Source organism: Penicillium vulpinum, assembly GCF_028829585.1.
Source record: "Penicillium vulpinum strain IBT 29486 chromosome Unknown utg000003l_segment0_segment0, whole genome shotgun sequence".
NCBI classification, from domain to species: Eukaryota; Fungi; Ascomycota; class Eurotiomycetes; order Eurotiales; family Aspergillaceae; genus Penicillium; species Penicillium vulpinum.
The window spans coordinates 6,292,640-6,320,391 of record NW_026643243.1 but is presented as its reverse complement, the minus strand read 5'-3'; the positions used below and the strand labels follow the sequence as shown (position 1 = coordinate 6,320,391).

Below are 27,752 nucleotides of genomic sequence, written 5' to 3'. Positions count from 1 at the left end.
GGCTGACACAATATGTAGTCTATACAAATGCATGAGGTACTGACGCCACCCCACGATCCTCCAGTAAATCTTCCACACTGTGATCAGCCATTTCAGGGAGTACCTTAGCCAGCACTGTCTCGATAATACTCCAGATCAGATGTTTATTGCAGTACTCATCTGCAAAGAGGTCTAGAAAATCTTTCTCGATTGTCTCTAGAAGATGCAGTTCCTCGAGATCAGTCCCCGCAGATGGATCATCGTCTGTGCGCAGCCGCTCAGCGGCAAGGTGACCAGACGCAACAGGACCGTGACTGGAAGGCAAATGTGAAAGTGATGACGCCAGATTTGCCTTCTCCTCCTGTAAAGATCCTTGGTGTGCGTTGGTGGAAGGCGGTGGAGATGTGACGAGCGAGGAGGAACTGTTGGATCTGCAGGTACCATCACCGCTGTAAGGCGGCGGAGGCGCCGAAGAGGGAACACCAAGAAAATTTCGTGCGAGGGAACGCGGAATCAAGGCCAGGAGACTAGCTGCACATCGTCGCTTGATAGCGGCGATCTCCGTCCTAGATGGGCTGTTCCTTTTCACCGGTTCGGCCGGCTCATTTAACACTGGTGGCGTTGGGACATCGGCTGAGATGGCGGAAAGTGATGAATGGCCTGAGGTGGCTGTTAACGCAGGACCGCTTGTATTGCCGCTGTTATTGCTGTTTTTCCCCGGATTATTAGTTTTGCTAATGATCTTTGTCGTATCAGGGCCCCTGACTCTTTCCACAATTGGAGGGCCAGTTGAAGCCGATGGCGCGAGGGCTTTCTGGCTGGGCGTCGGGGTCTGCACAGACTGCAGAGCCGAGGCCGGAGCTTCAATATGGCCGGCCGCTATCTGAGATGTTGGACGGGTATTGGCTGGGAACAAGGCGGTCCTTGTCGCAAGAAGAAGGTTGGGCAACAAAGTGGGGGTCAGCACGTATTCCTCAATGGTTTCCCGAAGGAATCTGTAGGAGTTAGCAAAAGGATCAAATCATGACGTCGAATTGTAAAAATAAAATAAACAAATTAATTAATTGGAAAAGAGCGATAAATGTCGACTGTGGAGCAACCGGAACGTTGTGCCTTTTTTTCGCATAAGAGAAAATGTCCAAGTCTGTTTTTTTCCAATGAGAATCGACCGTATAGAGTGGGGGTGAGGCGGAGTAAAGATCGGCTTAGGCAAAAGATGAAGGAGCTTGGGCCAGCGACAATGTCAGGGCCAAAAGGGACAGGGATATCATTTTCTGTGAGAACAAAAAACACCCCATCTTCAGCGGGTAACATCCCAGCACCGTACCTGGAGTACAAGGCTTCATGCACGAACCTTCGGTCACATTACGAATTCCAATTCCAGGAATTTCGCTCATTGGACCGAATTCAGTAAATTAACTGGCCTTGCTTTTTTTTTTTTTTTTTCCCATACCAAAAGAGGTATGGCCGAAGTTCACAGTGATCGGCAGGATTTCCGTTTTTTTTTCTTTTTCTTTTTCCCTCTCTCTTTTTGCTCGTGCACGATATTTAGTTTGGTCTTTTTTCTTCTTCCAGAGTTCGACCAGATATTGTCATTTTGGCATCGAAAGTTGACACGGGAATGTGAGGATCAAAGAGAAAGAGTGGAAGCGGCACGGAAAGGGCCGGGCCCCGGCGCTATCACACACTTCAAATCCCAGAGACGGAACATAGACATATCATCCCTGTTCGCAAAAAAAATATTTCAAGGTCGCTCGGACCAGGGTAACCAATCTGATGCCAGAACAGTCTAGTGAGACTGACGGTAACAGTACAGTAAGGAGACCTCGTAAGTTTGTAAGATGACCGTAATCTCATCTCACAGGTAATGCCAGCCTCCAAGGTTACAGATCAAGTGACCGATGCAGCATGCGAGCAAGACGCTTCATGTCCCACCCTAACTCACACAAGTGACACTTGACCCGTAGATCGTGTTTTTGGAGATCGTTTGCTCCACAGTCGAGTATTGATTTCTCATTTAGGGGGGCGTTGAAGGGGAGGAAAGACTTCGGAAATAAAAAAAATAGAACTCACCTATCAAAGATTCCGTCCGTAGCACCGACCCTGCCTGGGCCTGCCAAAATAAGGTATTGGAATAGGGAAAGCGACCCACTGAGCCATGGCATTCTCCATGAGATCCCTAGTATCTGCGAAACCATGGAATACATCCGATAGTCAAGAACCGGGCGTTTACTTGTGATGCCATCTGACTCCATCCCATCTCTTTTCTGAATGGGTGAGGCAAGTGAAACACCGACACCGTGCGAAGAGGGGCCTGAACTCGATGCGACACGAAATAAACCCATCGCAATGAAACGCAAGACGACGCAACCAATGTAGATGCTCTGCAAAAGGTTCCATATCCAAGTGGTGGCTGAGAATGACGCCGGCTGATCTGGGAGCCCATCCTCGGTTGAAAGCAAGCCAAATTTTTCTAATCGGTTGATTTGAGAGTCCGGGGCGGGCTTTGTGTCATCTGGGGTTTGACGGCGTCCCACTTGAGCGGCGAGTTTGTCTATAGTTTCCCAAATGAACCATCCTTCGCATGCCCTGCCACTGACTTGGTTTCCTAAGATCAGATCTGCTATAATATCAACCACCAGTGCTCGAAGACTGCTGTTTTCGAGGTCTTCTGTTGGAAGAAGAACGGCGAGGATACCGTTAGTGAGTAGTCGTCGATAGACTGCTTCATTCTCGATCTGCTCGGCGATCGTATCTGGATCCCCTGGATCAGGCACGGGAGAAAGAGCGGGGTGTGGGTTTAGCTCATGATAGAGCACACGGTACGACGTCGGTAGGCCAGAAAGATGTGACTGTTGCCTGGCTAGTCTGTACGCTGGAAGATCATATAGTCAGTAAAAGTTTCCCCCTCTCCGCGGAACCACCATGGATTCCGACAAGAAGAACTTTAAAAATGGTCAAGTCTCACAGAGTACATGTGCTTCCACCAGGCCAGGGATTTCGTCCAGGGCTAATTGTGCAACGTCGATTTGGCGCAGCCTCTGCTCGAGTGCACGCGTGCAATGCGCGATTACTTGTAGAACTTCATTCACAAGAGCCTGGTCGGGAGTAATCTTGGAGTACCACGAGTAAACGAATTCTTTTATTATGATGGCGAGAAGCGCGTAGAGTTGACGATCAACGTCATTGGAGCTCGTGAGGGGAGGTAACAGCTCTTCCGGAGGCTGTGGGCAAGATGCTCCGTAGCTGCTTGTCTGGGGGCAAAGGACGCGTCGGATCAGGGCAGTGGTGGCCTTGTCACTAATGGAATCTGGATCATCCTTTATGGAATCTCTTTGTGTACGGAGTTGAGAGGAAGGACGCGAAGGAGGCTGAAGCGTCGTCGGGGAAGGCAGCGCGGTGGATCTGGAGCTGGAGGTTGTCGGCCCAGCCTTGATATGAGATACCGGCTGGAGGCCGGGGCGGAGCGAATCATTCATTTCATCTCATAGACCGTTAGAGTTGGGTTAGTAGTTTCAAGGAACCAAGCGTTCTCTGTTAAGAGCAGGACAATGACCTCAAGCGTTGATGAGTTGTACATGGCCCAACGGGGACAATAGGGCTTAGGGTTTTGAGATAAGCCTTATCGCTCTCCATTGATGCGGGGATATGTTGATTGCTGGCCAAAATGTACTTAAGAACCCTAGAGGCCTCTTAATTCTCAATTGTATATTTGTTGCTCTAAAATATACAACATGTTAGACCAAGTTAATCAAGATATTCCTACTCCCTTGTGGTTGGATTGCGATCCTGGTCAGTTCATCATGTTCCTCTTACCTTCGTATTACTGACTGCTCCTAGGCCATGATGTAAGCCCAAAAAAAAAACAAGGTTCTAGAAAGACATTTGTTAATATGATATAGGATGCCTTTGCAATTCTGATCGCTGCTCACCATCCCTCTTTGGAGCTGCTTGGAATCAGTACCATCCATGGAAACGCATCGTTAGAGAAGACAACCGCCAATGCCGGCAGCGTTCTGGAGGCGATCGGCAAGCCCAACGTGCCTGTCTATCCTGGCAGCAATAAGCCATTCTCACGGCCTGCTCTTCATGCGCCTGATATTCACGGTAAGGAGGGCTTGGAATGCGGGCGAAATGTTGTAATGACACTTTCTAGGCGAATCCGGTCTTGATGGGACAGATCTTCTTCCCAAGGCCACTAGAGCACCCATCACCGATAAGAACGCCATTTTGGCCATGAGAGATGCTCTTCTTGCACAGCCGAAAGGTACCCCATGGGTAGTTGCAACGGGGACTTTGACTAACATCGCACTGTTGTTCGCAACATTCCCTGAGGTGGTTGAACACATCCAGGGGCTGAGCATCATGGGTGGTGCCATCGGTGGAGGATTCACCGATGCTCCCATGAGCAAACTCCCAGGCGAGAAGACTAGGATTGGAAATGTGACCCCATGGGCTGAGTTCAACATCTATGTATGTTTTCAAATCTTTTACCTCTAACTGGCTCGTCTAACCATGATGGTATAGTGTGACCCGGAGTCTTCCGAGTCGATCTTTAGCAACCCGGCTCTTGCATCCAAGACTACCATCATTGCCTTGGATCTCTCACATCAGGTTTTGGCCTCACAGGCCATTCAAACGCGCATCTTGCATGGCTCCATTCACTCGACGGAGGAACCCACTATCCTTCGGCAGATATTGCATGCGTTACTCACGTTCTTCGCTGCTACATACGAGAAAACTTTTGGATTGACCGCCGGGCCTCCATTGCATGATCCCCTTGCTGTGGCTGTGGTCTTGTCGACGCTTAATCCAGCGTTTGCCAACAAGCACCCTAACCAAGCTCTTGCCTTTGATGACAAAGGCGGCGAACGTTTTGCTCTGAGTATTGTCACTGATGGACAGCATGGGAAAGATGTATCCATCACAGGTCAACTGGGGCGCTCCATCGCTACTCTTGTTGACGGTCCGGGCGTTGCTGTTCCTAGGGGCGTTGATCTAGATGCTTTCTGGAGCATGGTCCTGCAATGTGTCCAGCTAGCCGATGATTGCAATGCTGCACGCAAGGTCTGATTTTTGATGTCTTTAGATGATCTGTGAACCATTTAAGGGTTTTTGGTTACTTTAGACTGCGGCCTAGATATTCAATTGCACATACAGCTACACTGATTAGAACAACATATTGATGCGGGTGGGTTAGGTATGGCCAAAGAAAAGGATTTGTGGCATGATTACGGAGTAAATAGTCCCAAGTTGTACTTCTGAGAAATCCATTCATCCTTTGTCCTTAGTACCCAGATATAACTAACTATATGTATTGTTTGTGAATGCCTTTATTCAACAATCCAACAACCAACCCTGTACAGAACTTCAACTCCATAGAGAATTTAAGGTATCCTGTATGGCCTAGTCCTCAAGGGTGCTTAAGAGTCTCAAGTCCAACTGGCTTGCGAGAATACTAGCGAACCACTAATCGCTAGCTCCTATCCAGCCGAGAAAAAGAGTTTCCCGGCTTCAGTCAATGAATTACCGGATTGCTGATATAGAGATTCGGATTCTACTGCTTTGTGATATCTCAAGATCGATGAAAACAGGTTGTTCTTCATATGGCCTTATTCGTATAGGCTTTATAGATCCTGGATGGATCGCTTTTAGATACAGTCAGCATCATTTAGAATAAATTGGCTGCAGATGATATTGCAGGGGATTCTACATTCCTAGCTTTCAGGGATATATATGCATAGAATAATTTAGAATCAATAACAAGATTGTAAACCCCAAGTTCAATGAAGTTCATAGATTCAGAGCCCCGGCTGAAAGGAAGAACGTCATATGTTGCGGACCTCTCCACATCTTCCTAGAAGCACAACACCAACACACTCTCTCGCAATTTGTGGACATCTTTTCCCCAGACTTAATTTGTGTTTTGTGCGACGGAGTGCAGATATTTTGGTTTCTTGGCCTTGCATGGCCATCGTCGATCCCGCACACTCCTTGACGGCGCATTCCGATCATAATGCCGCCTCCTAACTCAGTATGTTTCATCCTCACAATCCATCACAGTCTATAATATGTGAATTAATATTCTCTAGCATGGCACGCCACCCTCTCCGACGACCTCGGCACCTGACCCTCCACACCGATCGTCGATTCCCACACCTCCCCCTGTGGAGACCGATAACGCCCACGATGACAACGTAAACTTCCTACGATCGCGACCAGCTCTTTTTAATCCGCTACTACCCTCCTTGAGCCGACAGCGTCGCCGTCGTTACCCGACTAATCCGCCACTGCAAAGCGAGGATCGCATGGAGGTGGATGATTCTACAAACCCACGCACGTCCGTTGAACTCAACCGTCGCATCCCGATTGTCCGCCGCCAGGAGAGATCGACCGATATGCCAAACTACGAGGGCCGAGTGCCCAACACACGATCGCTGTATGGATGGGCACCTGGATCCGATGATGAGGATGGTATTGCGCACGAAGAGTCAGAAGATGAGCAGATGCAACCCTTCCTCCATTCCATCTCAAGTCGTGATACAGCCCCCACACGACCTCCACGAAATGAGGTCCCGGGCCCCGCACAAGTGATGCCCCATGAGTTTGAGACGTTACCAGGCAGCAACCGGGCTCGGGCACCGATCTCGGCAGTGGCGGCATTGTTGCAATCTGCAAGGCGTCAGCCACGACTTTCAAGAAGTCGGACACTAGAGAACTACATCATCGATCGCTATTCAGATACCACTCCAGAGGAGGATTCTGAAAATACGATAGCGGTTGCGTCTCGGGGATATCGCTATCGTCCCTCGTCGCGCGGGGACTCACATCATACCAACCTCACCCACAACGCCCTACGCGCTCGCGCTGCCGCTCATCGCCAGCTACACTCAGATACATATTTGGGCAATGTGCTAGGAGAAACCATCCACTATCTTGATTGTATTCGGTATTCAAACTCCCTTGAAGAGAGTATGCTTGCCGCGGCGGAGAGCCGGCTACCCATCTCAATAGATAATAAGTCTTGGAGAGATACGGACTTTATTCTATATACCCTCAACATTGCGCCACCTGCAGCGTGCTCATGGTTTCGATCTGGAATGTCCTTTTCGGGCTGTCAACGAGCTGCGAGTGCCGGGTGTTCAGTGTTATCGCAACGTGTCTCTAGCCCGCACGCCTCCAGTGAGCCTGTTATTGTAAATGGAAGTGATACTACCCGAGTCACAGTTTCTACCACAAGTGGCCGCCGAAACTTAGCTAATAACCGCGATGAAAATTGGCCTGTGAAAGTCACGATACATCAGATCAACCGCGACGACATGACTTTATCCGGCACCATGGAGGCCTACAATATCCCCGATAAGACCTCACCCACCCACGATGCACATATTGTGACTTTCTTGGAGGGTGAAATCATCGATTTCAACAATCACACGCTGGAGACAAAGAACTTCAAAGCAGATGCGGACATTGATAGCACATACTGGCGTGAACTGCAACCATTTAAGGACCTGACAGATGCTGAGATGGCCCGGAACCTTGTGAGTCGGAAGTGGATAACCGAGGAATTATCCAAGGGATGGATCTTGATGAGATGGAAGGGTAAGTATCAGAAGAGATTCTGTATCCTTCTATTGCATATTCCCCTTTTGCTAACATTCCCCTAGAACGATGTTTCATCACCCCAACCGATGCTCGCCAAGGTCTTACAATCTCCGGGTTCTACTACATCTCTCTTCGCCGTGAGGATGGGCATATAGAAGGCTTGTACTATGACCCAGGAAGCTCACCTTATCAGCAGCTCTCCTTGAATCCAGAAGTATCGAAAATGGTTTGCCCTTCTTACGCTTTCCGCTGAAAGAAAGCATTTTATACATATCCTTTTTTTCTTATATTTGCTTTGGCCCGGAATAATCTTCTGGTCTCCTTTATCTGAACCTCCGGTGTCTCTGGCTTGGCGTTCGGAAAAACGTCGAATGGCATCTAACACAGTCCTTTGCATAGCTCGGTGGTGTTCTTCTTATTTGGTTCGTTTATTTTTTCTTTGCATTTCTCTCCCTGCGGAATATATTGTGGCCATCGAACTACTCCAATGGTTTTGCCTTATTCCCCGAGATGATAACTATTTCACATTTTACCTCTTTGGTCTCTTATGCCTTTTTGTATTTATGGACAAAAGTGTGTTTTGGCTGTCATGGAACTCCAGAAATGAGCAAATCCCAGCTATTTCAAGGGGCCCTGCAAATTACTCCCACGTTCCCACTTTTTTTTGTGTTGCCTTCATATATATTACTCCGATACCATTGAGATGGCAATTGAAGTATCTCAGAGGCTCGAAGGGTTCGACCATGTCTGATTCAAAGACATTGGCAAACTCGACCAATCATCTCACTATGAATTTGCTGAAAACGCAAATTGACATCTCGAGGTCACCACGAGAAACATGATTAGGGATTTCCTATCTATTTCAGCTGCCCTGACTAGATTGTCCACTACATGAAGTAAGAAGAAATCTCTCAGCCCCACGCACCGTGATGCGGAGGCTGGGGATAACTTGTAGTACCAGCGTCTAGCATAGGTATTGACACTAAGATAGCTGCCTGAGCGTTCGAGTTTCGAAAGCAGCTTGAAAACTGCTGTAATATTTTAATTGTCATAACTGTGGCTTTTTAGATGGAAAGCGTGCGTGCAGTGGCGTTTCATTGTCCACGCATACATTTGCCTCGTTGCAGTTGCAGATATGGTATGTACGCCACAGAAAGAAAATTGGATACCAAAATGCAGGTTACATCAAGGAAGAAGTTGTTTACAAGGGTGGAGTCGAATTGAAAAGTTGCCAGCTGATAAATACAGTCTTGAGACCCACGTTTCAATAATATGCAATGATGTGCATGTAGATTCAACATAGTGACGAGTCACACAGGCTACATACATATGTATAACAATTTTCGCTCCCAATTTCAATTTCAATTTCAATGCAAGGTCTCACTTCAGCCGCATCTTCTTATTGGGCAGTGGTGTTGCGATGGTGGCTGGGTGCGATACGACCTTGAATATCTCGCGGACTCGCCTTTTCCATGCCTAATACGGAGGGTACAGGTGCGGTCAGTAAGGTATTGTTGAGGTATCCTTACTACCTAAGACAGGACAGGACCTCATCTAGTTGACATGTCTCTCACTAGTTACCCTCTCTCCCAGTAATTAGCTCAAATTGATGATTTCTTTCCCACCTTGCCTTCTCCACAGATGTGCTGATAGATTTAATATTCTCTAATCCTATCTTCGAGCTATAATCTCAATATCCTTTTCCTGCGCTGCCAAAATGCGAATCAATGTCTGCCCATCAAATGGTTGGTGAGACATCGCCTTTGCTCGAAAACGGGGGTTTCATCCCAAATACTGATGTTCTGGATCACACAGTTGATAGTGGTGACGATCAAAAGGAAGGGCAAATAAACACAGTCTTTCTAGCGGTCGCAATGATAGGTAAAACGATGGTAGTGCCATCAGACGAGACTTTCCACTCAAATATTCCCTGAAGCTAATTACCTTGTGGTGGTCGATAGTTCATTTGTGACGGCAACAAACGAATTTGGAGACTGGGAAAGTCTTCTAAAGATCGGATTCTTAGGACCTTGGCTTATATCAAGCTACGTACAATTTTGGACACTCCACAGCACTTCCAGTGGTAAGTTTTGAAGCTTCCATTCAAAGTTGCGGTATTACGAAGCTACCTTTCAGTCGCCTTTATGTTGAGCTTAAGCTCTGGTGGTCCAATTGGAGGACTACTAACTCAGACTGTTGACTGGCGATGGTACCACCCATCTCCAAGAATCATATATTTCTAAACTAATGAGTAAACAGGCCGTTTATAGGACAGTTCTCTCTTATTATTGCCTATCTAATAATTGAAGTACGACGCTTTCCAGGAGTTTCGGCAATATTCAGAGATCATGTCTTATTTGAAGCCTCTCCGCGCTCTAGATTTTTATCGTTTTGTCGTTTCTAGAGATTTTGATCGGGACTTTGATGGTTTTGCTACAGACCGTTCAACAATACGGCCTGACAGCTCATCCTAGAACAATTATCTTTGGGGCCACTTTCGCTACTTCAGCAACCTTTTTCGTGGTAAATGAGGTTTGTCTTTCAAGAAATCCGATTATCCCGACTTCTAACATTACAGAAAATGAGACTTAGGCTGTATGACTGCGTCAGATTGTCTTGTTCTTTGTTCTATCTTCTGCGAATGATCAGAGATATTTGCATCATCTCTGCTAACTAACTAGCTCACCTCGAACATTTCAATATTTTACGTTTGACTGTGCGGAGCTAACGTCGGCTTGTCTAGCCTGGTAGTGTTACTATTTCCTCTGGGTATCGCTCTCGGTTCAATTATTTACGGTTAGTTGATTCGCCGGTAAGTTGGATGGCTTGAAAATCCGGAGTGCAGATGCAATCTAACCATTGAATCAAAACTAAGCGATATAAGAGACTGTCTATTATTGGATTGGGAACAATAGTTGCCTCTTTCGCAGTGCTTGCTCTTATCTAGCGCTCGAGCACTAGCTATCTTGGTCTGATCCCCGTGTTTCTTTCAGGAACCGGAATGGCGGGCCTATTTACCACCCAATTTGTAGTTTTATTAGCACAGAGTCGAGGAGAAGATACTATAACAACAATTATTGCCTATTATTACCTTGCCCAGCAGCTCAAATTGATCATTGGTGTGGCAACCTCAGCCACGATAGTGCGACTGTATTTACCAATGACCTTGGGCGAAGCCTGCATAGAATAGCGCAAATCGACGAGGTGAAGATTAACACAACCTCAGCCCCTTGGCGGAAGCAATGGTCCAGCTTATTCAAAGAATCCTCAACGACAATCGCTTCGCCGAGTCACTACCCAACACAATTCAATCTCGAGGTCGCATTTTCGACAAAACTTTCGTCGGAGCTTTAAAATCATGCCAGGTACGCATGACTGCCGAGGCTCTAGTGTCGGAACTAACAATGTAATCTAGTTCTTTGCCTTTGTACCATTTTAGCGGATGTACCGATTATCGCATTTCTCCAAAAGAATATTCGATAACATGAGTATATTGGAAGATACTTGGGATGAGTAGATTGGCCTATCTCGAAGTATTTCCGGGTTAGACAGTATATGGCACTTACGAATTTTTAATTTTTAATTCCAAACGTAATACGTATGAGATTAGAATTGATTAGAAGAAAACATTGAAGCAATCCCCGCAGATACCTCTAAAGTACCTTGAAATTATGCATCACTCCTTATGTCCTTGGCTTCCATATCCTCCGCATGGACTTGCCTGATTGCGGAAAGTCTGACGACTCGGGTTACATAGGCCCGTCGAGGTAGATCTTCTTTTTCCCCGGCTCTTATCTCTCTAACGGGTCATTCAGCTCTGTGGGTCTATATATCTGTGGATTATTTATTTGCAATGGACCCCCGGGGCCCCTTTTCAATCTCCAGAGCTTCGCAATGCATTGGCAGCACCTTTCGATTTTGGCGATAACAGCCGCTATCCAGCCTGTTATCGGTGCGCCTCACCAGCCTCGAGATGGAACATGCAAGAAAACTAAAGTCGCGATCTTGTAAGTACTGGACCTGTTATTGATTGGTTTAAGACTCACCAAGTATAGGGGAGGTGGTGTGGCTGGGATTACTGCTGCTGTTAGTTCTCCCCTCTTTGTTTATTTGAATGCCATTAACAATTCATAGCAAGCCCTGACGAATGCTTCCGTGCACGATTTCGTGATACTCGAGTATCGCGATACTATTGGCGGTCGGGCCTGGCACAAGCCGTTCGGCAAAGACAAAGATGGGAATCCTTATATTATTGAGATGGGTGCCAATTGGGTACGCATGTCTCAGCCGTGTGAAATGACTCTGCTGACATGTTAAACAGGTGCAAGGTATTGGAAGTCCAGAAGGCCCGCAGAACCCGATCTGGGGCTTGGTAAGTCTCAATATGTAGTTATATGTATTCGATGACAAACTGACCTCGGACAGGCTCAAAAATATGGACTGAACACTGAATTTTCAAACTACGACAATGTATCCACCTACAACAAGGATGGGTATTCTGACTATAGCGATATAATCGATGCCTATGATGAGGCCTATGATATTGCCAACCAGAGAGCAGGTGAGATCCTTACTCAGAATCTCCAGGATCAAAATGCGAAGTCAGGCCTCGCCATAGCTGGTTGGCGCCCAAAGATGCATGACATGGAAGCACAAGCTGTTGAATGGTGGTCGTGGGGTAAGTTATCTGTCTTGTAAATGCACCTAGCACGATCAATTAACATCCGGACTAGACTTTGAAGCTGCTTATTCCCCGATAGAGAGTTCACTTGTCTTCGGCTGTGCGGGCGACAACTTCACATTCAATTATTTCAGCGACCATGACAACTTCGTTTTAGACCAGCGTGGATTCAACATCATTATCAAAAAGCTTGCATCGACTTTCCTCACTGAAAACGACCCTCGCCTTCACTTGAACACTGAGGTCACGAACATCACGTATTCGAACCATGGTGTCACCGTTCACAACAAAGATGGCAGCTGTGTAGAAGCAGACTATGCTATTACCACATTCTCCCTGGGAGTCCTGCAAAATGGCGCTGTCAACTTCTCTCCAGAACTTCCAGACTGGAAGCAGGAAGCCATTCAGAAGTTCACCATGGGAACATACACCAAGATCTTCTTCCAGTTCAACGAGACCTTCTGGCCCTCAGAAACACAATATCACCTCTACGCTGATCCTGTAACCCGTGGCTGGTACCCAATTTGGCAATCACTATCCACTCCCGGATTCCTCCCGGATTCCAACATTATCTTCGTAACCGTGACCAACGAGTTTGCCTATCGTGTCGAGCGTCAAACAGACGAGCAGACCAAGAAGGAAGCAATGGAAGTTCTGCGTAAGATGTTCCCGGAGAAAGATATCCCTGAGCCAACTGCATTCATGTACCCACGCTGGACCTCAGAGCCCTGGGCCTACGGCAGCTACTCCAACTGGCCTCCTGCCACATCTTTGGAGATGCATCAGAACCTCCGTGCCAACACTGGCCGGCTCTGGTTTGCTGGCGAGGCTACCAGCCCGACATTCTTTGGCTTCCTTCACGGCGCATACTATGAAGGACAGGATGCAGGCCGACAAATCGCGGCTATCATGCAGCACCGGTGTGTCAACCCACTCTCTGACAAGTTGAGAGAGTGCGGACCCCGCAAGCACTATGAGACCCTTCATGGCACCTCGCCATATTCCGACTACACTATGCTCAATGGATGGGCTTTGGACAGTTCGATTGATAATAACCCTGAATGAGTGGATATAGAGAAACAGGGAGTCCATGTACAGGCTTGTAACTTTTGGGTCAAGTGATTGAGTTTATTCAATATCATATTTATAGTATTCATTCATGGCCTGGTAGCAGCTATAGCTGACCCTCTAATATGGAAAGAACCCACAAAGTTATATCATTCAATCTAGCGTATGGCTTTGTGAAAATACTTTGCTTTTCCCTCGTAGCCAAGGTCCATAGGTCCTGAATATGATCGGAATAGGGATCATTATTGCGGCTAAACAGCCAAGTAGTGTACCAGCCCATTGAATTCCCATGTTTTGAAACATCTGCCTTGAGAATAACGGAAAGCCTGCAGCTACTGCTGATCGAAGAATGATATTGGCAGCAACAGCTGAAGCGGCTCTAAAATTCAGATACGTCAACAGGGTGATTTATCATTTTATTGAGTAGATAGGCCAATAACTTACATTGGCAAGTATGCATCGACGAGATAGTTGAAGCACGGAAGAAATATGCATAACACCCCAAATCCGATGAATATCCCGGCAGCAGCAGGTACAGCCCAGTGAATCCGAGGAGTGAACCCAGTCCAGCCAAACCTGATGGATTTTTAGTTAGCAGATATCATACATTATTCTAATACAAGATAATTCTACTCACCAAAAGAGACCTATTGTAAAGACAGGCGCTCCTAGGAGCGTTGGAGCGAGGCGCCACTCGGGCACTGGGATGCCTTTATTCTCTGCTAGTTTCCTTGCGTAGTCCAACTGGCCAAAAAGAATGAAAGCACACGCGAGAACCACGCCAATTATGAGGCCAATGAACATTAGACCAGCAAAGGCAGGGGTCATTCCGTAGACATGCTCGAAGACGAAGGGGTATGCCTCAAGAAGCGCATAGACAAGACCATAGATAAAGGACATGTAAACCGACACCACTAGAATAATAGGCTCCGTGAAGAGCAACTTCAATGGACGTGTGAAGTATTTTTCCACTAGACCTGCGATGCTGAACTCGATCTCCTCGTGCCTGGCACGAATACTCCAATTTTGGGATTCCTTGCGGATAGCAACAGCTTTTGCCACAAGAATACAAGGCGGATATGTCTCATCCAAGAAGAGAACACTCAATAGACCATTGACTAGGTTAAAAATTGCTGGGATGTAAAGAGTCCAGCGCCAGCCAAGGTAACTCGACGCAATGAAGCCACCCACAAAAGGAGCCGTAAAAGGTCCCACGAAAACAGTCAGCGCATATAGCGAGATTGCAGCACCGCGAGTAGTATTGCTATACAGATCAGCCAGTACACCGGGTACAACGGACAGTTGGCTTGCGCCAAACATTCCAGCGAAGAAACGGCATATGATCAAGGTTTGGATATTTTTGGCCACTGCCGATGCAATAGTGAAGATCCCACCGCCTAGCATACCAATTGTCAGAGGCCATTTCCTCCCCCGTAACTCTGACGCAGGTGCCCAGATTAGAGGCCCTGATGCAAAGCCAAGGACGTAGAGGGTTGTTCCCAGTGTTCCGACCTCTGCCCCGACCCCGAAAGATTTGCTTGCTTTGTCGATTCCTGGGGCAAAGATGGCGCTTGTAAGTGAGACAATGAAGGTCCCTGAGCAGACCAAGATAGAGTTGAAAAGTCTGTGCGAGACATATGGTCAGTTGTATTCAGGATAGCCGGGTACTTGGCTGGTTTGGACTTCTGGCATACTTCGTAGACAGTCTCCAATTCTGAGGATGCTCGGGGTCATTTGTCCCTTCGAAATCAACGTAGCTTGCTGAGTTAGAAAGAGGTGTCGGAAGTGCCTCATTCGCCCCAATCAACAGCTTCTCGTGCATTTTGAACTTGATGATGGAGGGACGAGAAGCAGACGTGTTTTGTCAATGAGGTTTATGGCCGAGCTCACGTATTTAGTGCGAGGTTAAGACATTGGCACTAATATGTATCGAATATGTATATCCTTTTTACAAACAAATTTGCGGAACTTGTGTGGACTCCCAATGTATAGAAGCGGGTATTGCGGAACGGAGCATTTTACTAGGTACCGCCGCACGGTACTCGCAATTTCCGCGAGGCTTTGTAGCATGATACTACTTTGCAGGGTTGAAAGTTGAAAACAAAGTTGAACACAATGCTGAGAATAATACATGATAATATTAACAAAATCCAACACATTGGTATCTCTTAAGAACATAGGTATGGTTCCCTCATCCAGGTCCACCCAAGAAACTTGAACTATCAATCATGTCCGAATTCAGAAATTGATCAAGGTCATCCCTTTGCAAACCCGGTAGATCAGCGACCAAAGCCCCTAGCCATGTGTACTCTTCTGCGCTTGGAAATTGTTGCGCAGGTGGTCCAGCTGGACTTTCTTGCTCCTCCATGTTCATGATGTCATTAAAGATCGCAAGGTCATCTTTCCTCCGCTGTTGGTGAAGCATAACTAGCAAGAGAGCCGCACTCCAGGCTTCTCTCATGGTGTTTGTGTCGTAAGCAGATACAACGAGCTTCAATGTCTGCATTGCTTCGGGAAGCATCGCTAGCGATTGCCGGGTGTCCATCACGAGTAAGACACATATGATGTGGAACGGTACGTTTGCCATGTGTTGCCAAGGATTGCAGTTCCTGACCATACTGCGTGAGCAACCAAGCCCCTTTTTCAGCAATGCTAAGCTTTTTTCTGCGAGACGAGGGGAGATCTCGAGCTTCTGTGTGTGAATTCTGCGCAGAATGCAAAGGACAAGATTGCATTGCGCCATGACCGATGGAGGCTCATTGTGAACTCTTTCGAGGATCTGGGAAAGCGTTTCTTCAAGCTTCATCTCATCTTCTTTTGGCTTTCCTGGGTCTAGGCTTGCTGATAATGGAAGAAGTCCCAGCAGTTCATGCGTGTAATCGCCCTCGATGATTGATGGAAGCAACGGCAAATTATTCTTTTGAAAGGACACTCTTGACAAACCAAGATCATATGATATCCACATATTAAGATGTAGTGCCACGCCAAAGAGCCGTCTCTGACTGTTTGGATTAAAGGCTGTGTCAATGCTGCTCGGAAAGACTGAATCAGTGGACTCTAGATGGAATCCCGCGGCTTCTACCAGATGCATCAACTTCGAACTCGCCATCCATGTTGAGTAGGGCAGATCTGTCATTCGCATGTAGATGACTCGCAACGTCCACCCAGTGAGAAGGTCCACGGGAGGAGCGCCACACAAAATGTATGTGTCGAGAATAGAAAATGCTGATGTGATGAGATGTAATTCGGTGGTGGTCATGTTTCGTTGGGAAAACAAACAACCTAATGCAGCAACGCCACCAAGAACACTATCATACAGACTATTGACCATGGGAGATTGCCACCTAGCTTCCAGTCGCCCGAAAAAATAGGAAGAATCAATAAAGCCATAGCATGGACCAATCTTGGCGAAGTAGACTTGAGCGAGGGTGTTCATGTGTTCTAATGATGTGATGTCCGTGATTGACGGCACAGGGTAGCTAGCCTGAGATTCGGATAACAGTTGTCGCTTTCCAATGTTCCAGCCAAATAGGCTGAGTTTTGGCGCTTTCGCAGGATCGATATTCAGGGCCATCCTTCGAACAAATGCAGCACCGGAGTTTGCCCACAACCGACGATCCAGCCCGTGTGTATCCACTGAGTCAATTTGCTGTGGAGACCTTGGCGTTGGGGCAGTTTCTCTTGGAGGCTCTTGTTGGGGAGCATAGCGCTTCTGTCGTGGCTGATGTTCGTAGTGGCAATCGTAACCCCATTGACAGCAAGTACTGCAAGGCTCAGCGCTGTCGCATTTTCTTTTGCGAACCCTACAAGGTTCACATGCAATTCGGGCGCGCTTTCGTTTGAAGTCGGATTGTGACATAATTTTTTTAACAATAAGCAGTTCCTGTACACGTAGAGATCCCGCAATTTCCGAGTAGAAATGATAGGTAGGGCGGGTATTGCGGAGGAGATGTATGGAGGAGACGAGTGGGGAGATTGAATAAGTGGGTACCTATGTATTGCGGTGATCACACACCAGGGACCTCTGAAATATTGGGCCAAACAAATGTACCAATATATAGACCGCCTTTCGATTCTGCCAGTTCTGCCGATTCTGCCGGTTCTGCCAGTTCCTTGGCCCGGTATATTAACTAAGAATGTTGCGCACGCTCGCCTCGCTTTTCATAGGTACGTACACACGTCGAATTTATATCCCCATTTACCCCAGAAAAATATAACCGTAATATATGCCACCCCCGGTATTTATATTGGGACAGATTTGTGAAGAAACAGGAGAAGAAATGCAGAGAGAAAAGGAATATATAGTGAGTGAGTGGAGGCGGCAATGTACGCAATGACATTTTGAATAAGTTTCGGGTTCTATCATCGCTTCTTCAAAAGTAAATTTCTGTATTTCTTGCCCAGATCATTAATGGCAGTATCTTACGGTGTCGACAAAGGCATAGGGAGTCAAGATTACAAAATCAGAATTGATGACCTCAGGATATAGGAAGAATGTGGTGGTTGCAGCCCACCTCTTTAGAGCGGTGGTATGAACAAAGGTATAGTGAGGGGATGTGAAGGGCCCAGTGGTTGTGGTTGTGCATATCCTCTGACAGTGATGCAGGTCTGCTAGAAATGCGGGTATTGCGGAGATGCCGACTGTCGTGACGTCGACGATGCCTCGGTAACTTGAACATATCATTCGAAGTAAACTCCCTCCCACATCTTGTCGCATAATATTTATCATCAATAATCTCATTGCAATATTATCCAGATATTGCCAAACCATCTCGAGCATCAAAACCATGGCGGCAAGCTTGCTATCGCGATACCCATGGGTATCTACTCCATTTGTGGTCAGCGCCCCCATGAAAGTATTGTCCAGTCCAGCACTGGCAGTAGCCGTCTCTTGTGCGGGTGGACTGGGTTTCATTGGCCCCGGTGCCAAAACACAGGACACAAATGATGACCTTGAAAAAGCATCATCGCTCCTACGTCAAGGGACTAGCAAATCACCAACGCCCAACTGTGCACTACCTGTCGGCGTAGGATACCAACTCTGGGCTGATGACATAAGTGTTGCCATCTCTGCTATCGAGAAACATAAACCATGTGCAGCCTGGCTATACGCCCCCCGCCAGGGACCCAAGGAATACGACGAATGGTCTAGCAAGATCCGTCAAGCATCCCCTGACACCCAAATCTGGATTCAAATTGGCACTCTGAAGGAGGCAAAGGAGCTTCTCCAGAACCGTGAACGGCCAGATGTTGTTGTCTTGCAAGGGGCTGAATCCGGTGGCCACGGTCGGGCGAAAGATGGAATGGGGCTTATGGTACTGTTTCCCGAAGTCGCAGATGCCATGGCAGACAGCCAAATTCCTTTATTTGCAGCTGGTGGAATCGCAGATGGGCGTGGTGTTGCAGCGGCGATGTGCCTTGGGGCTTCGGGTGTGGTGATGGGGACTCGTTTCCTGGCTGCCAGTGAAGCACGCATTAGCCGGGGTTACCAGAACGAGGTTGTACGTGCGGCCGATGGTGCAGCCTCAACCACGCGTACACTACTGTATAATCACCTCAGGGGCACTTTCGGATGGCCAGATGAATATAGTCCCCGGACTATCTTGAACAAATCATTTGTTGAGCAGCAGGAAGGGAAGTCTTTTGAGGAACTGAAAAGGCTTCATGATGAAGCTCTTAACCTGGGCGATAACGGCTGGGGGCCTAATGGAAGACTCGCAACATATGCAGGAGCCTCTGTGGGACTGATACATGATGTGAAAGAGGCGGAAGATATTGTCTATGAGATTCGAAATGATGCATTGGAAATAATTCAGCGGTTGTGTCCGCAAGAGAAGTAGGAAACTATTCCAAACAATTTTGGTGCATAAAGCTGAGCTGAGGTTTGATAAAAATATTTATTTACTGTGTACATCTGATCAGGTAGATAATTTGAGATTGCCATTAATATCCGTATGATAATGTCTTTGAACTTGTCGAGATAGGAAGGTTTAAGAGAAGAGATCCAACTTCAGAGCACAGTCAAAGAGGAAATTTCCCATTGCCATTAAAATCTCAATTATGCTCAGCTAACTTGCGTATTACCAACTAGTTTCCAATCCCTATCTCAACTTAATCAATTTAAATACCATTTCCTCCAAGCTTGACATCCTCCACAAAGAAAATCACTGGCATAAATTGGTCTTGCAAACTCCAGAGCAGCATTGACTGCCCGACATACAACTCATGTTATTCAGTCCACAGGTACCATCCCACTCACAGTATGCGTTATTCTCATGTTGAAGACTGCACGACATGCGGCCTGGGCAGGGCTTTTCAGAGGAGCACTCCACGCCGCGAACATCCTCATTCTTCATGCAGATCATCTCGACACTAGAAGCTCCAAAAGAATTGAGAACACGGGTAGGACGGCACCGTAAGCCAGAAGGACACTCAGAGCCCTGCTGGCAGCGCAGGTTCTCTGCGGCAGCCATACACATTCCACTCTGGCAATGACTCGCGACACACTGCGCGTCTTCCATGCAAAGGGCGCCAACCACAGAAGTTCGCTGGCACGTCATAGAGCTTGAAGAGCAGTACATGCCATAATCTGGGTGAGTTGATTGACAGTTCAGCTCAGTGGAGCAGATGTCATTGGGGCAGCTGCTTGGACTCTTGGTAGACGCATGATCACTTAAAAAGATATGTCCCTGTCTGTCAGCAGGAGAATGAACTGACATGCACTTCATGCTTCTGACATGTTTACCAACACCATCGCCAACAGCATGTCTGAACAAATTCGCATGGGGTCGGGTAAACGTAAACAGCTCCTTGTTGCAAGAGTTGTCGCTAGATGGTTCAGTACTAGACACTTGTAGTCAGAGGCTCTTTACTTACGAGTAAAATGAGCACATCATATCCTGCTTGACCTCGGACGGACATGGCACATAGACTGATCCAACGTTCATGCGACTAAAACTTCGGTCAATAAATCTTTTCATAGTATGCGAAGAATCCTCAACTTACTATTCGGGCATGCTATTGAAATTCATGCAATTTCCATCAGATGCAACAAGCATTCCTTTTCGGCCGGCATTCACTGCGAAGTCGTTTTCTTTGAAAACCATGGCCTAAATAAAGAGTAAATGACTTGAGCAAGTGTAAGCGCACTCCATAGCTGTACCTGATTAGGCATCATCATGACTGGGCTGGCAGCCAGTGCCAAAGGCAGAAGTGCAAGAATATTAACAAAACTAGACATCTTTTCTGTTTATTGGGATGGTTTGAAATGGTCAATAGTGAGTAGTGGATTAATTGCTGGATGAGAAGCAACCTTTATACTCGAATTTGTTATCCGACCGCACTATTTTGTCTTTCAATTTGTGCCTTATTTTTGTGTGTTCTTTTTCTTTTAGGATGCGATACAAGAACTAGGCCCTTGTCAGGTTTGCATGTCGTCTGATCTAGATATCTCGGTTGGCTACAGAGCCGGCATCACCGGGAAAGATCGATAAACACAACGGTCAACTTACTTAAACTTTACGCTGTGTATTTTCAAATCTATACTTTTCGAAATAAATTATCAAAAAAGACCAAGTCCGAGATTTCTCTTCAAATGTGCAACCTTGACCCATGCCGGGATGTTCGGCTAGATCTCAATCTCAGTTCCGTAGTCCCAACGTTGATTGATGTCTTAGTTACAGAGTTGTGCACATGATTGTACGGATAACAAGGATAAAATATTGTAGGACAACCTTATACATGTATGTACAGCAAAGGTCTAGGCAAGATATACTACACTGACAGTTCCCTTAACGGCAAATAAACCGAGACTAGTGTTCTTCTCGAGTGATTGTCTTAATTTACGATCCAATTCATTCATATACATGGCACACATACAAAGCAGATATTGGCGTAGTAGCCAGAGTTTCGTTTCCTCATATCATGAATGCGGCGAGCTAGCGATTGTATAAGCCTTGATAAAAATGGCTACCTAGGTTCCTTGTATAGCAATCCACCGCGCTCAGTTACACTGAACCAAATGCACAAAATGGCTAATTTTGCAACATTGTCAATGTTGTGCCAGCGACAAATTCACCATCAATGGCTTGCGTTCCCAAATATTGTAGGATTTCTGGATATTCCAATCAGTTGAACTCTCGTCCATGGTCATGTCGAAGCTCCAGAAGACTTTGGCTGCAATTACACGCATTTCTGCATAGGCAAGGCTGTGGGTGGATACAATTAGCCCAATCCCCAAGGATATCAAAATCAAGACTCACTTTCTTCCAAGACAGTTACGGGGCCCAAGTGAGAATGGTTGAACTGCATTCCGATTGTCTAACTCGAAGCGCTTGTCTCTGTTCTCCAGCCATCTCTCGGGAATAAAAGAGTCCGCTTCGGTGAAATGAGACTCGGAATGGTAGGTAGAATAGTGGGCCCCAGACACAGAAACCTGTTGAAGTCAATATCCATAAAGATCACACTTGAAGTAGAGACGTACGTTCTCTGGGACGAATCGCCCGTCGATCATCGCACCATCCTTAGGTACAACCCGCGGAATAATAGACGGGACAGATGGGTAAACCCGCAGACTTTCCTCAAGTGCTGCATTCAGATAAGTCAGTTGACTAACTCTTTGGAAGTTGATATCTTCGTAAGATTTGAATGATTTTCGGATTTCATCCACGAGTTTCCGATAGGTTGGGGGGTTTGCCAGAATATAATAGGTGAGTCCGGAGAGTAGGCTGGCGGTTGTCTCACTCCCAGCGAGAATCAGTAAAGCCGCATTTGATTCCATCTCCCGTATAGTCATGGACCTCTCATCATCATATCGCAAGATGTAAGTCATGAAATCTGGCCGTTCAACCTTGGTCTCCAACCGGCGATGGACTTTGTCTGTTGCCAGTTCAAATGATTCTGCTCGCATCTTTGCGAGCTTTTTGGGGAGGAACCTTCTGAAAATCGGTGCCAAAAAAGGATAGACCAATAGTGGTCGCGATAAGGCCACCACTTTAGTGCTCACAAAGACCATCTTGACCCATGGGTGATATTGGCTTTCCCGTAAGCAGTCAAAGGGCTCACCAAAGGCCAAGTCTCCAATGATGTCAAATGTAGTGAAGTTGTACCACCGAGACATGTCGACTGTTTCCCGTGATGAGGAAACTTCCCCCTTCAGTCGCTCTACCAACATGTCAACATATGACTGAACTAGTCCTTCTTGCTCGCGCAAGGCCTTTTCAGAGAAGGCATGCGAGAGTAATCTTCTTCCTCTTGAATGGTCTTCATCGTTCATGTTGATAAGGCTGGGTCCTGTCGGACCCCGAAGGTAAAATTTGGGGTCTTTCAGGAACGACGGGGCTCCAGATTTGCGGTGGCCATAGATATCTTTCCATGCCTGTGGGCTGCGATAGACAAGAGACTTGGGGGCTGTCCTAACCACATCTCCATACTTATCATGGAGCTCCTTGAGTTTGTAATGATACTGCCCCGTTGATGTCCAGTACAGGTTTTGGAGATTGGTGCATGCGGCAAGTTTCGGCCCTGGAAACTTTGACAGTGGACTAAAGTAAAGGTTGTAAACCACGGTCCATAAAAGATATCCTAAGGGCTGGAATATTCTCAGTGCTGTGACCCAAATGCAACAAATTGAAACACTTACAGTGATGGCCACCAGATAGATGATGGGTATCATATCAATGACCCATGTGTTAGAATTCCAAGACAACATAACGATAATGGGATGAACAGTCAGCTTGTATTCAGAAATGGCAGTTTGTAGGTAAAACACTGGATATCTCGGGCGCTTAATGATCAAGTCGTCGTCATTCGAAGGTAAGCCAAGTGGCCTGTAGAAATTTCCCCGCACAATCACCTGAGATTGCACCCCTGTAGTTTCTTAGTACTTGGTTCTTGGTGCTTGGTCATCGTAAATTTGGTATCTAAGCGAAGAAGTGCCGCATGTGAACGTTTTGTTAGACTCAGTTTGGAGATTGGTGGAGGATTCCAAGCATGTGACAACACTACGCTGTGCTCTATATTATTACATATATGTATAAAACAGCCCCCATCTCACTTTCTAGTCATAGTTTCAAGCATCACAGACCAATATTCATAACGAACTGAGGAAGTCCATCATCTAGGCCCCATCAACCCCAACCAAGGACATAGAATCATGGAGTATGGTATCAGACTGGATCATGCTGTTATCAATACCATTGTTCGCAGGCATATTTGGGCGCCACGTTTCCATCAATTTCGGCTCCCAGTTCATTCTAATGCCTTGAACCATTCTCAGTCTCTTTTCGAGGAGGTTCATTTCCCTGCATTGGTCGAAAGTAATAAAGTCTGGGCACTTCCTGATCACGGCTCCATTTCTGTTCAGATATTCGAGAGTATTTGCGGTCTCTTGGACCATACTCTTAGACCATGTAAGGTCTTCCAGAATGGTGAGCTTGTACAGTGTGATAATGGCTCGAGTGAATTGAAAAAAAAATGATACACGATACCTGTAGGTACTCCTCCCCTTCAAGTTCTAGCCACACATCTAGCCAGCCTTTTGATGCTCAAAGGGAGGTGTAAAGTCTGTCCAGGCGGTGGAGGTCAGGCGAATTTGCAATAGCGGGGGCTCCCATTGATAGTTCATTAATTATGACTTCGGCATTGTAGAGATACATCAGTATGACTCCTTTTATTTTGTTAGTCATGGCTGTGGAGCCTCGGGAGGAATAGAACCCCACGGTGTTGCTGAAGGTGAGGCGGAATTTGGCTCTTCACTGTGTCTAATGGCGTTTTGAAGGTATCCAGATAGAAGGCTAGTGAGATAGAAGCTTCGCCGTCCCGCCGCAATTGATAGACTCTATCCAAGACCAAATAGATCTTGACTAATACAATCAGGAGCTCATCCTGGGGAATGTCAATACCAGGCGACGCGTCTCCGACCCAGTTCCTATGGAGGCGAGTATTAATTGCACATTTGGGTACAAGCATGCTGTGCCGGAGTACAATACTGATCATCGTTGGGGGTTAGACGACCTCAGAAGTCGCTGTGGGCTTTGTATACACTGTGTGAGGTTGGGTAAAACGGATTCAGACTACTATGGAATTACACATGAGCACTAGCCTGCGTTGCATTAGACCGAGGATGGAGGCTCCTTGCTTGGTTAATCTTTTTGTTTCTGGGATAGAGCTAAAGGGGCGTGAAAAATTGACTTGAAGACTCCCACAGGGATATCATCCAACGGTATCCCCCCTAACATTGCATATGGATAATCAAACAAGTTCTTTAAGTCAATTCCTAGCAACTCGAAGTCCTCAATGCGGTAACTTGGATCGTCGATAGAAGGGATGAATAACTGATCATTTTCACTTAACAAGATCGCATCACCCAGCGGTATGGCCCCGGGATCGAGTGGCAGCTGCTCCTGTAGCCCAGGCAGTGTTTCAGCTGGTTGATTTGATGTTGGTAAACTAGTGGTGGGCAACGCTGCAGTGGGTGGAGGTATCTCTGTTGCTCCAGCCGGCATGTTAGGTGGAATATCGCAAGAGGAATCACCAACGTCCATGTCAATCGTTTTTTGTTTGCATTCCCTCTTCTCGAATACATATTGGCGTGCGAGATGTGCGAATTGTGCAACTAACGAGCCAGGCAAAGTGCCATTGCTGGCGAATTCTAGTCGACTGAAATGTCCACTGGCAATATCGAGGAGCGCAAGACTGAGGCTAGCCTCAGGGTGTTCTGGGTTGTGGACTACTAGATCGAAGAGAATCATCAAACATGATAGCGGTAACACCGCAAGCATCCTAAATATTGGCTGTTAGTGACTCCTTGGATTTGGTTTCCTTGGATTTTTTTCGATGATATATGATTGAGTAGAGGTGTCTTCTTTCGGCGACTTACCATACAGGAGTGTAGGGAGCAACTTCAATGAATTTGGTTAGTTCCAAAACAGAGCGTGCAGTTCGCATTAGCCCTCGTTTCAAGTCAAGCTGTCGCATGGGCTCCAGCTTGATCGCACTGAAATGTAACAGAGTCCAAGATAGAGTCAACAGCGCGTGAAAATACAAATAATTCGTCATCACCGCGATCGTCTGAGCGAGTGGCTCACGTAGGAGGCGAGGCTTGATCGGCTCTCCCGCGCGAAAGCGTCCAGGAGCAGAAATACGCCAAGCCTCTAGCTCTGTTAGAAATCCCTGCACCTTGGAATTGTATTCGGCGGCTGGTTGATTCACAGAGCTTATTGTGAATAGACTACTATGGATTTTGGACACCAGACGGGCGTATTGCAAAAAGCTGAACCCCCAATCATAGTCATCAAAGGTGGATTCTTGCACATCTGGAATGGCACAGCTGATATTTGAGTCTTGGAGAACCTGGAATCTTCGTATCAGTGGCATTCTGATTTTATATTAATATCAGAAACATACCGAGACCTTTCCTGTTATGAAGCAAGAGACTTTCTCCATAAAGTATAGTACCCAAAAGGTACGTCTTTGCGTATCTTCATGTGGTCCATTCGAGCGGTTATATCCCAGGCCTTGTGCCATTACTGCAGCCTCTGAGAGCATTAACGGCTCAAGTTGAAAGGCGGATGCGGTAGTGGAGAAGATAGCCTGATATATTAGCAAAATCCTTGTTTCAAAAAGAGATATACAACTATACCATAGCCATGAGAGCCTTTAATAGAATATATAGTCAGTGTCTGAGCAACCACTTCATGTTTAGGGGAAATAGACCTGAACTGCCATGAGCGAACCACGGAAGAATATGAGATCCTGAAAATAAGACAACGATCGTTCAAAGTACGACCATGCCTCGCCAACGCCCGCCTCGTAGCTACCACCATCATTATACTGGCAGCCAATCGCTAAAACCGCATAAAAAAGCGCCGCGAAGGTTTTGTCAGTTGCGAGGAAATGCAAAAGGTCCGGGGAGGTCGCCTGGCATTGGAATGTGGTAGCGCAGAGGAAAGGATATACCGGATGAACCATCTCAAAATAAACTGTGACATGAGATGATTAGTTGGTAGAAGCGCCACAAAAATTGGATCGATAGACGAACTGAGTATATGTGCGTTCAGGCACTCGCGAGGAGGGAGATTGTGAGCATTCTGTAAGTGGTATTCCTTCCGAACTTGGGAGCGAGGGATCGAACTAGTCGCCTTCACCTTGGCTGCGACAATATCGCGAATATCTGCAAGTAGCTGTTCTAACCTGTCGTGGCCGAGCCTTTCGCTGATAGAGCGGACTCTCTTGGCTGGAAAAAAAGAGATGTTGGGGTTCGGGCCAAATATAGCCGTCAACTAGACAAATTAGCATCGTCAGCTAGAGGCAGTAAAGTTCGGGGAAATGAAAGGCTCTAACTTGATCTGGGTGTTTCGCGCTCATGGAGATGCGCGAAGCTTGCCGATCGGCCAACAACGAGTCGATATACAGTTTCTTGGGAACAAACTCTGGTGAGTCTTCCCCGTTCAAACCAGGTCTGGGGCGTCTCGGTGAGTCCTCTACATGTTCTTTATGAGCGAAGTCTGAGGTATTCTTCAAGCACTTTACCTGACTGGGCTAGCTTGCGTTTTTGACGCTTTTTCACAACGCTAAAACAGCATGGTTTATTGCGAGACTGCACATATTGGTTATATTACTCACGATCCACCTCAAGAGTAGTTAAATAGCCCTACCAGACAAAATTCACATGTATCCGCGGTGCTCATCTCTGTTTCCGATATCAGGGGGGCCATCAATTGAACACATCACGGCACTCACCGCACCGAGCCTTCCGAGCCCGACATGCGTCGCAGGCCTGATTCAATGGTTCCGACATAGCGAAGGTAAAGTTGCTGGGAAGTGACAGAGCGCCGAAGACGTTGTTTAAAGCCGTTCTGTTCTGATGACTTTATCTCCGGCGCCGAAGTGGGTCTTTTTTTTACTCAGCAAAAGCTCCACATCGGCGCCGAAAATGAGGCGACACGGGACTATCGACGAGAGATGTCCTCCGTCACATAATAGATCCAGTAAATCAATCCCCTTAACATATGGATCGTGCAAAATGACGCAGAGAATTACTTAGCTTCCGAAAAGAGCCAAGAGAAAGACGGTATATAGAGACTCTGCCGGAGACCATGACGATGCCTCCGCTGCTATCTGTTTTCCTCTACGCAGACTAGTTTACTTTTCTTACTTTCTTTTAGTTTTCCAATCTGTCGACTTCTCCATTTCCTCTTTTAGTTGGAACTAGAATGGCATCCCAGCGCCGCTCGTTTCCAACTGAGATTTGGAGTATTGTGTCTGCCCAGGACCAAAGAGCATGGTCGGGCTCAACATACTACTCACATGTGTGGTGGTTATTTTTCCCAAGAGATTTGTCTAGGAAACGCCTTGTGCTGACGAAATAACCTGTACTACTAGTAACTTTGGAATTCTTGTTGGATTTACCATTTTTTTC

At 46.7% G+C, this 27,752-nt stretch overlaps 10 protein-coding genes across 10 annotated transcripts; 4 read left to right on the top strand and 6 right to left on the bottom strand.

Moving 5' to 3' along the window:
- Positions 1 to 19: 19 nt before the first annotated feature.
- On the bottom strand, positions 20 to 3,458 carry N7479_007420 (PXA domain-containing protein; the record flags this gene model as incomplete). Its single annotated transcript, XM_057255114.1, has 3 exons — positions 20 to 974; positions 2,053 to 2,854; positions 2,948 to 3,458. The coding sequence occupies 3 exons, from the start codon at positions 3,456 to 3,458 to the stop codon at positions 20 to 22; spliced, it is 2,268 nt and encodes a 755-aa protein (XP_057108976.1).
- Positions 3,459 to 3,713: 255 nt separating this feature from the next.
- On the top strand, positions 3,714 to 5,052 carry N7479_007419 (uridine-cytidine N-ribohydrolase; the record flags this gene model as incomplete). The annotated part of the gene is made up of 5 exons (XM_057255113.1): positions 3,714 to 3,771; positions 3,820 to 3,827; positions 3,882 to 4,086; positions 4,136 to 4,452; positions 4,507 to 5,052. The coding sequence occupies 5 exons, from the start codon at positions 3,714 to 3,716 to the stop codon at positions 5,050 to 5,052; spliced, it is 1,134 nt and encodes a 377-aa protein (XP_057108975.1).
- A 943-nt stretch (positions 5,053 to 5,995) lies between these two features.
- N7479_007418 (GID4/VID24 family protein) lies at positions 5,996 to 7,837 on the top strand (the record flags this gene model as incomplete). The annotated part of the gene is made up of 3 exons (XM_057255112.1): positions 5,996 to 6,013; positions 6,072 to 7,581; positions 7,647 to 7,837. 3 exons carry the CDS (start codon positions 5,996 to 5,998, stop codon positions 7,835 to 7,837), a joined length of 1,719 nt encoding a protein of 572 aa, XP_057108974.1.
- Positions 7,838 to 11,478: 3,641 nt separating this feature from the next.
- N7479_007417 (uncharacterized protein) lies at positions 11,479 to 13,330 on the top strand (the record flags this gene model as incomplete). The annotated part of the gene is made up of 6 exons (XM_057255111.1): positions 11,479 to 11,591; positions 11,640 to 11,670; positions 11,719 to 11,856; positions 11,906 to 11,956; positions 12,010 to 12,262; positions 12,318 to 13,330. 6 exons carry the CDS (start codon positions 11,479 to 11,481, stop codon positions 13,328 to 13,330), a joined length of 1,599 nt encoding a protein of 532 aa, XP_057108973.1.
- A 156-nt stretch (positions 13,331 to 13,486) lies between these two features.
- On the bottom strand, positions 13,487 to 15,155 carry N7479_007416 (MFS transporter; the record flags this gene model as incomplete). The annotated part of the gene is made up of 4 exons (XM_057255110.1): positions 13,487 to 13,712; positions 13,778 to 13,909; positions 13,971 to 14,957; positions 15,028 to 15,155. The coding sequence occupies 4 exons, from the start codon at positions 15,153 to 15,155 to the stop codon at positions 13,487 to 13,489; spliced, it is 1,473 nt and encodes a 490-aa protein (XP_057108972.1).
- Positions 15,156 to 15,524: 369 nt separating this feature from the next.
- N7479_007415 (uncharacterized protein) lies at positions 15,525 to 17,192 on the bottom strand (the record flags this gene model as incomplete). The annotated part of the gene is made up of 1 exon (XM_057255109.1): positions 15,525 to 17,192. The coding sequence occupies one exon, from the start codon at positions 17,190 to 17,192 to the stop codon at positions 15,525 to 15,527; it is 1,668 nt and encodes a 555-aa protein (XP_057108971.1).
- Positions 17,193 to 18,120: 928 nt separating this feature from the next.
- Positions 18,121 to 19,173, top strand: N7479_007414 (nitronate monooxygenase; the record flags this gene model as incomplete). Its single annotated transcript, XM_057255108.1, has 1 exon — positions 18,121 to 19,173. The coding sequence occupies one exon, from the start codon at positions 18,121 to 18,123 to the stop codon at positions 19,171 to 19,173; it is 1,053 nt and encodes a 350-aa protein (XP_057108970.1).
- Positions 19,174 to 19,453: 280 nt separating this feature from the next.
- On the bottom strand, positions 19,454 to 20,573 carry N7479_007413 (uncharacterized protein; the record flags this gene model as incomplete). Its single annotated transcript, XM_057255107.1, has 5 exons — positions 19,454 to 19,500; positions 19,593 to 20,176; positions 20,210 to 20,284; positions 20,339 to 20,442; positions 20,496 to 20,573. 5 exons carry the CDS (start codon positions 20,571 to 20,573, stop codon positions 19,454 to 19,456), a joined length of 888 nt encoding a protein of 295 aa, XP_057108969.1.
- Positions 20,574 to 21,383: 810 nt separating this feature from the next.
- N7479_007412 (cytochrome P450) lies at positions 21,384 to 23,042 on the bottom strand (the record flags this gene model as incomplete). The annotated part of the gene is made up of 4 exons (XM_057255106.1): positions 21,384 to 21,540; positions 21,595 to 21,767; positions 21,816 to 22,922; positions 22,974 to 23,042. The coding sequence occupies 4 exons, from the start codon at positions 23,040 to 23,042 to the stop codon at positions 21,384 to 21,386; spliced, it is 1,506 nt and encodes a 501-aa protein (XP_057108968.1).
- Positions 23,043 to 24,474: 1,432 nt separating this feature from the next.
- N7479_007411 (fungal specific transcription factor domain-containing protein) lies at positions 24,475 to 27,099 on the bottom strand (the record flags this gene model as incomplete). The annotated part of the gene is made up of 10 exons (XM_057255105.1): positions 24,475 to 25,114; positions 25,212 to 25,328; positions 25,377 to 25,684; positions 25,739 to 25,924; positions 25,974 to 25,988; positions 26,048 to 26,313; positions 26,373 to 26,613; positions 26,675 to 26,814; positions 26,864 to 26,904; positions 27,074 to 27,099. The coding sequence occupies 10 exons, from the start codon at positions 27,097 to 27,099 to the stop codon at positions 24,475 to 24,477; spliced, it is 1,980 nt and encodes a 659-aa protein (XP_057108967.1).
- Between the last annotated feature and the right edge of the window lie 653 nt (positions 27,100 to 27,752).